This window comes from Rhinatrema bivittatum, chromosome 1 (assembly GCF_901001135.1).
Source record: "Rhinatrema bivittatum chromosome 1, aRhiBiv1.1, whole genome shotgun sequence".
NCBI lineage: Eukaryota > Metazoa > Chordata > Amphibia > Gymnophiona > Rhinatrematidae > Rhinatrema > Rhinatrema bivittatum.
In genome coordinates, this window is record NC_042615.1 from 128,037,713 (window position 1) to 128,049,871 (window position 12,159).

A 12,159-nucleotide genomic window follows, 5' to 3' on the forward strand; every position below is an offset into this window, starting at 1 on the left:
ATTCCCTCTCTTCCATACATATACTGGCTGGCTCCATTCCGTCTCCTTCATACATACACACACATGCTGATTCCACTCCCTCTCCTCCACATATGCTGGCTTCACTCCCTCACCTTCACTCATATACACACACTGGCTCCGCTTTCTCTCTTCCACACACATACACAGGCTCCATTCTCTCTCCTCCCTACACACACAGGCTGGCTCCATACCCTCTCCTCCACATGCACACAGGCTCCAATCACACACAGATACACACTGGCTCCACTCCTTCTCCTCCACACAAACAAATGCAGGCAGGCTCTGGCTTCAGCTCCAGTCCCTCTCCTTCAGTTAGGTCACAAACCTCCTCCACTTCTGCCGCCGGCTGGGTTAGGTGTTCCTGGCAGCCTTATGCCTTTTCCTCTTCTGCCGCCGGGTGGGATGGATTTCCCCAGCTGCCATGGACCTCCTTCTTTTCTGCCGCCAGTGGGGATAGGTGCCCATGGGCCTCCTCCTTTTCTGCTGCTGGGCATGATGGACTCCCCCGGCGGTCACGGGCTTCCTCCTCTTCTGCCCCCAGCAGCCAAAAAGCCTTTTCTTCTTTGGGCAGGATGGGATCCTCTGCCCCCTTGGCGGCTCCCTATAGCCTGGCAGCCAGGGGCCTTGCCCCCCCCCCCCCTTGTTAGCCCACTGTACAGCACTTATCAACTGAGACACCAAGCTTGCTGGACCATACTTTTATTTCTTAGATATTATAGTTGTAAACATTTTAAGATCCTAACTAAAAGCAAAGCACTATGTAACACCAAATTATTATTATTTATGTTGCACAGTCTTATTGGTTCCAAGTTTCAAGATAGTTATATGGTCATATTGTTTGGAAAAAAGTACCTAAGCTTGAAGAAAATATGTTTCTCTATTTGGATTGCAATATTAATATATTACAATCTCCATCAAATAATAGTATACTAAATAAATAAATATGCTGTATTTTGTGTGAATAAATGCAAGTACTTACCCCAGTTATGAAAATCTTTCATACAACAGAATGCTAAAAAACTTCTCTTTCAAGACTCTGTATTCTTAAAATAGATAACATATTAAAGAGAATATAAAGGACTTACTGTCCAGAATTTGATAAAATACTGCAAATCTGTGGCAGCAATAAAAATGCAGTACAGCAGAGAGTATGCCAAGAAAAGAAGGAAAAACTTGTAGTTGGAGAATCCAACGCAGTTGTTCACCCTAATAAAAAAATGCAGGATAAATTGAATGAATGTGAATACATTTTCTTTAAACTCTCAATATTTCTTCTGCTCAATAGATTTTTACCACTCCACTTTTTAGTTTGGTACTTAGTACACCTGAAGTACTTTGTTCAAATCTCCTTTCCACCACTCGCTGTGTGATTTTAAGTCATTTAATCTCCAAGTTCCAACTTAAATTGTAAATATTTTGAGACAAAGACCCTTGTAACCTTGTGAAATACCATGTGTTGTTTTGTGCATATGGATGGATCAATATTATGACGGTAACTTTAAAACAGCGGAGTGGATGCACGTGTGCACGTTTGCTGGCTCACGCCCAGGGACACGACCATTTTAATACATCTGCACAATTTTATATGGACATGCGCATATGTGCACAAATTTCACCTCTACCACATAAGTGGGGGAATTTTTATAAGGGATGTGCGCTGAAGTCATAGGTAGTTTTCCCAGCTTGTTCCCAGTTTGCCCACTTAAGAGATAGGACTTCCAAACCCCCCTAGTTTATTAGCCTCCCTTTCCTCCTGTTAGCTCCAATCTTTAAAACCCTGCTGACTAGTATAGATTTTTTTTTTTTTATTACTTACATGCCATCCATAGCAGTAGTAACATTACGTGGCAGGGGACCCCAGAGCGTGCTTGTGTGCGTAAATACTTACCCACAGATTTCAGGGTAAAATGCCAGAATGCCCATGCCCCAAAAACCTTTGAAAATTGTTATAATGTATGTTATTGAATTGTCAATAGGTTTTACCCTCATTAAATGCATTTAACATGGATAAATGGGCTCTTGAAAATTGCTACGTTAGTATGTTACATTTAAATTTACATTTTCCTTTGAAAATAACCTTATTGAAGTGCACTCATGTATGTAAAACCTATTGACAATTCAATAGCATATATTGTAGCAATTTTCAAAAGCCCATTTACGCACATAAATCCATTTGAAAATTATCCCCTTAGCCTATGTCAATTAACTTTTACTACTGACGCATTGTTTATAAATTTGTTAGTGCAATTCTCATCCATTCCCGTTAATCCTCTTAGGGAAAAATGTTTGAACTAGTGTCACCAAGTACCTCGGCCTGAGACAGAGTTGTTATTGTTATTGTTTGATCCATAGTTTCTTCTTGCTCTTTTGGGCTTCCAGCACAATTGGGAACTGACTTTTAGTATGGTTACAGTGCTATAAATCTTTATCACAATTATCAAAAGTTTTTTCCCCACCTATCCTGCTCCCCTTTAGCCCAGTCACTGCAGTGATAAGCATGGGCAAGGTGTCACAGAGAACAGCTCCATTCCTAGTCTTGCCAGTAGATGTCACCATTGTGCAAGGGCCTTTACTCCAAGGGTTGGGAACACAACTCCAAGAAGGGGTGAAGGTATGGGAGTTTTTGAGGAATTAGGTCGGTTAGAGCTTAGCGGGATATTACAAAATTGTAACCCAACTACATGTTATTTGGTTCCCTATCCATCATATTTGATAAGAAATAGATTGTTGAATACGAGAGTTTTCCCAGGGCTCTTAAGATTATTATACATCCCCTTTTAAATAAGGTAGGAGTTAACAGGGAGTTGGTGGTAAATTATCAACCAGTAGCCAATAGTCCTTTTTTTGGCTAAAGTGCTAGAAAAAAGAAGTTACAGTTCAGTTGACAAGATATTTGGATGGGAACCATATTTTGGACGAATGTCAGGTTTTCGTACTGGTTACAGTATGGAAACAGTATAGCACTGAATGATTTGATTTACCAGAATGTGGATAAGGGTGAATTGGTTGGTCTAGTGTTTTATTAGATCTTACAAGTGCTTTTGATCTGGTAGATCATCAGATTTTAATTGATAGATATAGGGATCTCGGGTTGTCTAGTCAAATTTTATATTGGATTTCCTCCTTTTTGCAAAACAGATTGTTAAAGGTACATGTAAAAGACGAGGCGGCTGAGGCCTTTAATTTGAACTGTAAGGTTCCACAAGGCTGCCCTTTATCTCCACTCCTTTTTAAGATTACATGCAACCATTGGGACACATGATCCGCAGCCTGGGTTTCAGGGGGTATATTTATGCAGATGATGTACAGACTGTGTGTATATTAGGGAAGGATTTAGAGGCGTCTATAGGTAAGATTCAAGAGGGATTACAATTTTTGGGGAATTGGTTACAGGAGAATAAATTGCTTGAAGTAGGGTAAAACAGAGTGATTGGTCTTTTCTAACATGACCCCTGAGAGAACTTTGGGATTGAAGATTGGTAAGAAGATTTGTAGCAATACTTTGGAAGTTCGGCAATTTGGGAGTGCAATATGATGAAAAAATTAACGTTTGGATCTCATATTTCTTTGACAGTGAGGAGAGTATTTTTAAAGTTGAGACAATTGAGAAAAATAAGGAATGTGTTGGGAGCACAGGGTACGGTCATTTGCTTGAGAGAGAGAGTGAGCCCTTGGATCATGGCACAGCTTCAGGGTGAGGCTCCAAGGTAAACAATGTAAGAGGTGAGCGTATCCAGGCACGGGCTGGACTTAGAACATAGCTTGGACTTGCAACGAGGCACACAAAGACTTCTGCTGAACCTGTATGCATGGAGTGAGACTCAGAATGCAATGCTGGTATCTAGAGAAGTCCTCCAGCCACTCAACAGCCCTTTTGGACTTGCTGCTAGGAATGGCAAGTGCCTTGCTGCTAGGAACGGCAAGAAATGTGGGCAGAGACACTGAAGGCTTGAATGAAGACTAGGAAAGTAGATGACGGCTCTGGAGACGAGAACGTGGATGAAGGCTAATGTTCAGGTTAGAGTTCAGCTTCACAGGGTACTGCAGCTCAGCGCGCCCTACCTAGCCCCCCATGGGTTGGTCGTGGAACATGCTGTCCCACTGTGCGCTCTACACAACCCGCCATAGGTTGGTCACAGACAGGCTCTGGACTGAGATCATATGAGGAGGAGAGCTAGTACATCCCTTGGAATGAAGAATCATGGCTTGGAATGAGGAATCATGGCATGGAACAAAGAACAAGGAGATCTGATGGCTGGACAAGGTCCATGAGCCCTGAAACTAGGAACATGACTAGGAATTGACTTGGAACTTGGAATTCTAAAAACACAGATGGACTCCGAGGACTTGATCCAGTGAAGATGGATTTGAAAACAGGCCCTGTGCCAGGAAGTGCCCTACACAACCCCACATGGGCTGGTCATGGACCAGGAAGCTGGCACACCAGGAGGAAGGACAAGAGAGGATCAAAAGGCTGACCTTGGAACGAAGACTGGGACATCAGGAACTTGATTGAAGATTTAGAAGATTTGGACAAGGCAAGGACTCAGAAGACGAACAATTAACTGTCGAGAGACCAGGAACATGGAATGTAGAACATGAAGGAGCTCCAATGAAGAACAAGCAAACCAGGAACATGAAACTGGAACATGGAACAGGAAGAAGACCAGGAACAGCCAATGAACATGAAGACCGTCAAGACAGAAGTATGACCACAGAAGACCTTGCAGGACGACAACACCATAGACGACCATGAACACTCTTGCGAAGGCCCCAAGGAAGTGACAGAGAGGCCCCTTTATAGGGCTTCAAGACTGATGAAGCAGGATGTCATCAAATGGGGTCTTGGGGCTTTTCCCACTGTGGGCCCTTTAATGAGGAAGAGAGGCACGAGCGCTTAAGCAGGAGTCAGTGTCAGGGCAGGAGCATGAAGACGGCAGAGTCGGCAGTATCCCAGCTGCACTGAGGGGCCTGCAACAGCAGCTCAGGTCCACGAAGGGCTGGAGGAGTTGGTGGCACTCCTGCCGCAAAGATAAGGTGCATCAGTGACAGCTCCCAGCCACTAAGAGGCAGCAGGAGTCAGCAGCAAGCAGCACTCAGACCACGATGAAGCAGATGTTGGCAGCACACAGCCATGAAGACACAATGTTGGCAGCAACCCAGCCACAAGAGTGAGCCCAGCACTGACTCAGCCATGGCAGTGCGGCATCAGGGTAAGTGAAGCCATCCGCGGGACTCTGCGGGCAGCAAGCGCAACAGAATGGAGTTAGTTTTGAGATTTGAGAACGATAATACAGACGTTGGCTATGGCGATTTTTGACTATTGTAATGGAGTGCTGTGAGGGGTTACTATAAAGCACAGTGCCTCCAGGTGATGCAAAACATGGCAGCCATACTGATGTTTAGCTGCCCGAAACAAACTAGTGCTAAACCGCAGTTTATGGCATTGTATTGGTTACTTGTAAAAGAGAGGATCATGTTTAAGATCTCGACTTTAATGTTTAAGGACAATCAGGCCAAGATTACAAGTTATATATGCCAAAGTGGACCTTGCATTCATCAGAAGGACCACTGTTTATAATCCTTGGAGTGAGGCAGATGAAAAAGGCACAAGAAAGAGGATGTTTTCAGTGTTTGGGCCAAAATGTTGGAACTCAGTGCCAGTGGATATCAGATTGGAGGCAAACTATTTGACTTTTAGAAGAAAATTGAAGACTTGATTATTCCCATGGCTTAATTAGATTTTTAGTTTTATTGTACTTTACTGTTCTATTGTATTTTAATTATTGTAAACCACCTTGGTCAGCTTACTGTTTGTGCGGTATAGAAGATTTGTGAAATAAATAAATAAATAAACTAACTCCACAGGATCCTCAGCCCTGGCCAAACTTAGCTGCAGACCCTGGACCCATGAATCAACTCTAGTCTCCTGCATGGAAGTGTGCAGAACTACCAGTGAGTATATTTTTTAATATTTCACAAAAGACATATTAGAACAATTTGCAATATATTTTAATAAGACAAATTTTCAGGATAAATGGTAGAATTTGACAATAACTCTGAGTTTCACTGGCTTAAGAAATGAAAAAAAAAAAGGAGTATTGCAAATTTAAAGGTGGATTTTAAATGCCCAGCGCATATCAAAACCAGGAGATATGTGAACAAGTTGGGCTGGCATGCACCAAGTGGATTTTAAAAGCTGCCCAGGTACACACAAACTTGCTGCTGCATTCACCAATGTAAAGTTCCAAAAAAGGAGGTAGGCACAGGCATGGTCTGGGCGGGGCATGGGCATTCCTGGATTTTAACTTGAAATTAGCATGTAAATACTTAAATGCACAGGAATGTGCCGGGGTCCCCTGTCGCGTAACTTTATTTCTGCTATGGATGACATGTAAGTTCTAAAACAAAAAATTCTAGGCACATCAGCGGGGTTTTAAAGGTCAGGGCTAACAGGGAAGAAGGGAGGCTATTAAACTATGGGTTTGGAAGTCCTATCCCTTAACTAGGTGAACTGGAAATGAACTGGGAAAATGGCCAATGATGTCGGCACGTGTGGCTTTTAAAATCCTTCCACTTATGTGGTAGAAATGGCATTTGCAGGCACAGGTGCACATGATCAAACTAGTTTATCATATGCGCATATACGTGCATATGTTATAAAATGACTGCATCCCTGGGCACGGGCCAATGAATGTTCACACGTGCGGCTATGAAAGTTACTGTCATAGTGAAAAAAAAGGGAAATTTTGCCACTTTTAATCTTTTTGAAAAAAAATTGTCAAATTTTATGGTGAAAACATTCGTTTCCAGTTCTCCCAGGTAAACAATAGGACTTTTAAACCCCTAAGTTTAACAGCCTCCTTTCTCCTCTTAGCCCCACTGATCTATTTATCTGTATTTTATAACTTGTTCAGCACTCATAGTAGAAGTAAAGTTACGTGACAGGGGACCAAGGTGTTCACCTGTGCACATACGTATTTACATGCAGATTACAATGTGAAATACAGGAATGCCCTTGACCCACGCAGACCATGCCCACGCCCCTTTTTGGGAACTTTTCATTTGTGCGCATGGTGGCAAGTACGTGCATACTCGGGCAGCTTTTAAAATCCTCTTGGCATGCGTGTATCCCGTTTTTGGTATATGCTGGGCTTTTAAAATTCACCTATGAATGGGACAAAGCCTTTGTTTGATATAATTTGAATTTTTGTGATAATGGAATCAATTGGTGTTCCCCTAAAGATACCAGTGATATGTGGCCATGGTCAATATCACTGGATTAAACAGGTACTGTGGAAGCCTTTCCCTCATTGTGAGGCAAACAATCTTTGTGCCAACTGAATTTGCTGTTGATACTTCTGTTATATTATCTGTTTTTCTTTTAAATGTTAGATCTATGATATTTTGAAGGATGTACAGCCTGATATTCTGTGTTTCACTAGGTTATTGATGCCAGATGTTGTGTTAATTAAGCATTTGTGCCCTCCACTATTCAAAGCTTATTAAAATATTTAGATTTTTATATTCCGCTTTTTGCAGCACTTCAAAGTGGATTACAATTCAGGTACTGTAAGTATTTCCCTATCCCCAGAGGGCTTATAATCTAAGGGGGTCATTTATCAAAATGCGCTAAGGCGTTTTCGCATGTGTTAAGGGCTTATCGCATGCGAAAAGCCCCATTAATGCATGCGATAGGCCCTTACCGCATGCGATAGCACCATATCGTATGGTGCGATGCAAATTTGAAAAAGAGGAGGGGTTAGGGGTGTGGGCCGGGTTTGCCAGTCTGCGAAATGCTATTGCACAGACATAATGCTGATTTTAACTGCACCTTTTTGAATAGCGTTAAGCCATGCAATAGCTTGTGTTACTGGGTGGTAAGGTTTTATCATGGTGCACCAGCTGGGAGAAAGAGAAAGAAAGAGAGAGAGAGAGAGAGAGAGAGACTAGCCGTGGTGGCCTCTCCCTAGATAGGTATTTGTATCTCTATGGTAGGCCCACCTAGTAACTCGACGTGAGATTTAGGTATTAGTGTAGGGGGTTAGGGGCCACTTTGACATTCAATGTTAGACGTACGAACAGAACAGTGGTCTCTCATGAACATTTCATGACCCTCGGAGTGAGGATACTCACCCAAAGATGAGATTTGGGCAATGTTCTCTCCACCTAGCTTGATGGACTCTCTACCTGGGTAACATCAAGCTAGGTGGAGAACATTGCCCAAATCTCATCTTTGGGTGAGTGTCCTCACTCCGAGGGTCATCAAATGTTCGCGAGCGACCACTGTTCTGTTCGTACGTCTAACATTGAATGTCAAAGTGGCCCCTAACCCCCTACACTAATACCTAAACCTCACCTCGAGTTACTAGGTGGGGCAACCATAGGGATACAAATACCTATCTAGGAAGAAGACACTATAGCTAGTCTCTCTCTCTCTCTCTCTCTCTCTCTCTCTCTCTCTCTCTCTCTCTCTCTCTCTCTCTCTCTCTCTCTCTCTCTCGTTGCATGCAGGAAATACAACAGGTCTGGCACTTATCACAATTTGTGCTAACTTAGCTCTTCACATAGGTAGTTATTGCAATAAACCACACCCCTTTTGCTATCATATGCAATACTTATCGCATTTTGATAAATCCAGGCCTAAGTTTGTACCGGAGGCATTGGAGGGTAAAGTGGCTTGCCCAAGGTCACAAGGAGCAACAGTGGGACTTGAAACATGGTCTCTTGGTTCCTTCCCCACTGCTCTAACCACTAGGCTACTCCAAATGTTCTAAGTCTAAGGTGGGTAAAAGAGGAAATGAGCTACTTATAGCTGTAAAGAAACCACTTGAGCTCTATTTAAAGACATAGATCTTGTTGCAAAACATGAGCTTTTATTTTGAAAAGCTCAGCTATAGAGCATGTGTCTGATTTATGCACCACTGGGACTTTCAGCTGCGAGCTTTTCATCTTTAATTGAAAATTTCATGCTAGTAGATGCTGATTTAAATAATGTAATTGTATTGGATTTCTTCAATTTGCATGTGAATCAGGTTCCATTGTGTGCACAATGTGATAATACATGAACCCACTCATGAACTGGGGCATACATTAGATTTTGTGTTTTTGAGTAAAGCTTGGAACTGGACCCTTGTTACAGTTATTGTTACAGTCCTTGGAGAGGTTTATATAGTCTACTCATTATTTATTGAATATGAAGATCCCAGTGTTAGGGAAATGTTCTATATCAACAACAGACTGCCACCGATGTGAAGTCATATAGAGATTGACAAATTACAGGAACAGAGGGTACCTATGCTAGATTTCATCAAGGTGCCTGATTTAGATTCAGTCATGAATCTCTGGCAGAATTCTCTTATTGATATCGGAATGAAGTGGCATCTATCAAAAGGGTTGAATTGGAGTCATTATGTGCCTTGGTTCACAGCTGAACTCAAAGAGGCAAAAAGGAAAGTTAAATGTGTTGAACAATCATAGAGGACAACAAACTATATATCAGATCAAGAAGGTTATATAAAGTGTTTGGAGGAGTATAGGCAGTTGACTAAACACACTAAAAAGCTTTATTATTCTGCTTGTATTATGCCTTGTATTAATTTGCTTGTATTAATTTGGCTGTCAGTTGCCCACAGCAGCTATTTTATATTATTAAGAAAATTACAACACTCAAGTGTAAGATCTTGAGGAGAAATTTCTGGTGAATATCTGTGAGTAGTATAGAATTTTGGAATCTTTTTTTAATTATAAAGTTGCTGACTTGTGCACCAACTTTTCTTCTCATTTTTTGGAAGAGCAAAGTGTCCTTGTTACTGAGGAAACCTGGGAACACTTAGATTCTGCATGGTCAGATGAAGTTATTTCTGTAATCTCTTCAATGAATGCCACAGAATTGTAAAGAAGTAGGGTGAAAGTGCTGGATTCAGGCTGGGAGTTGGGGCGTTGTAAATATCCAGTATGGAGGTGATGGGAGTGGAAACAGAGTGTGCTGGGGAGGAACTAAAGGAAGTGCTGGGTTTAGGCTGGAGAGGAAGGGAAGAAAGTTCTGGCCTTGAGGTAGGAAGGGGTATCAGAGTGTGCTTGGATTAAGCTGGGGAAGGGGAAAGAGTTCTAGGCTTGGGCTGGGGAGGTAAAAGCATGTTGGGGTTGGGCTGGGGAAGAGGGTAAGAAAATTCTAGGGATGGGCTGGAGAGGGGAGTCGGAGTGTGCTAGGGTCAGGTTGGTGACAAAGTGAGTGAACAGAAGCCTCTGGAGAATTTCACTAGATATCAGATACTTTATATCCAATCACCAATGAAACCCTATGCAGATTGTAAACTCCAATTCTGCTATAATATGCTTTGAGTTCTTCTACTGGAAAAGCATGATATAAATAAATGAAGATGATGCAACTCCAAGCTGCAGCTTTACATATCTTTTCCATAGACATTTATATCTTTTCTGTATCGGAAGTAGATACCAATCTTGTAGGATTAGACTTAATAAATGAAGGAACAGGCTTCTTTGATCTTCTATAATCCTTCTGAAATAAATCTAATCCAAGAGATATTGATTGCTTTAAGGAGGCTGTTAGTCCTTTTTAGCTTGCTCCATAAAGTGTGTGTTCTTTGAAAATAAAAATGTTAAAGTTCTCTTAACAGCTAAAGAATGATTTTCCTTTTCTGAGTACAAAGGGCTAGTACCATAATATTCTAATTAATGTGAAAAGCAGAATTAATTTTTTGAAAAAAGAATGGAATGTGTACATCACAACTTTGTTTAGAAAAAAAACTATATAAAAGAAACATTTGAACATAAAGAGGCCAATATTCAAAGGCATTTTGCTGAATCCAGCTATCCAGCTAATGCCGAGTTTTCTGAATCCCCGGTGCGTGCCTGATTTTAGCCAGATGACGACTTACCCAGCTAAGAATTAGCTAAATAAGTAATGGATGATTTAGGGTGGGAATGAGTTAACCTAGAAACGTATCCAGTTAACTCCAATAATAGGAATCAATTCTCCTGCACTCAGCATCCTTAAGCACTGTGACACCTTCTATTTGAATGGCATTATGTTTAGTCAGAGAACAAACTGATGGGGTAGAGAGATTCAAACTCCAAAAACAAACAATCAAAAACGATTTTATGGTAAAATAACAGAGACGTCAAACCATTGCACCTCAATAGCCTGGGCGCTGCAGGGAAACCTTCTCATCACACATCTCTATTATAACCACAATTATAAATTTAAAATTTTTTCTCTGCAAGTAAAAACAGACTCTTGAAAACAGTCTTTTCACATGAAACTAAATATTAAATTGTCTTGTTATTCCAAGCAGTTTATCTTGTTATTCCAAGTGGCAAAAGAGTAACAAACAGATCACCCGACGCTGAAAAGCGTTTCGAGAGTGCTCTGTAAATTTAGCTCTCTGCATCAGGGGAACTCACCACCATCATGAAAATAATCCTTTCATTTTCATGAAATGAAAGGCTAACAACTAGCCACTCAGAAGCTGAATATGGACCCCACTGTGTCTACTTTGGGTAATCTCAGTTTATCCCTCTCTTGAGGAATCAAAGGATACAATTTAACTAGTGCTTGGTCTCCCTTAAAATTCACCTTGGGAGACTCCATTTCAAGTCAATCAAATCCTTCACCACTTTATGCAAAAGAAAGAAATTGGAAGACTTTTGAATATGGACTATAATCAAATCCTCTGTAGAACCTGCAGATTCCTACTTCAAATCTGCCACTATGTTCAGTGTATTCAAGAACTGTGAAATTAAGGCCACCAGTTCCTCTTTATGAACCAGATGTACTCAGAGGAACTTCAGGGTGGAATTCACCCTCTTCCAAGTCCTTCTCACTATGGACATCTGGGACCCTGTTAAAATATCAAGGGACTCCTCAGTCTCTGAAAAATATCATATTTCACCGCTCTAGCATCCACTCCCTTGGACCTTTTCCTACCTGAACCAAATGGTACCTGAAAACCTGAAGAGGATCCTGGGACTGAACTCTGTCCCATAGGAAAAGCCTGCTACATATACTTGAAAAACTCGGTTGTCCAGAAGAGTAAGTGAGGAGGATGAGATGGACAGGGAAAGGCAAACAAACTCTTAAAATACACAGAACTGCAGGAATCCCTGGATGCTTGT

General features: G+C 41.5%; 1 protein-coding gene across 2 annotated transcripts in view; it reads right to left on the minus strand.

Moving 5' to 3' along the window:
* The window catches only part of ZDHHC2 (zinc finger DHHC-type containing 2), a 355,423-nt gene that overhangs the window by 138,275 nt on the left and 204,989 nt on the right, over positions 1-12,159 (minus strand). For both annotated transcript variants that reach the window (XR_003854336.1, XM_029587150.1), the window contains exon 7: positions 1,107-1,227. Coding sequence is in view for 1 of the 2 variants with exons in the window: in XM_029587150.1 (XP_029443010.1) it covers positions 1,107-1,227 (121 nt within the window). In the remaining variant the exon portion in view is untranslated. The remainder of the gene's footprint in view (positions 1-1,106; positions 1,228-12,159) is intronic.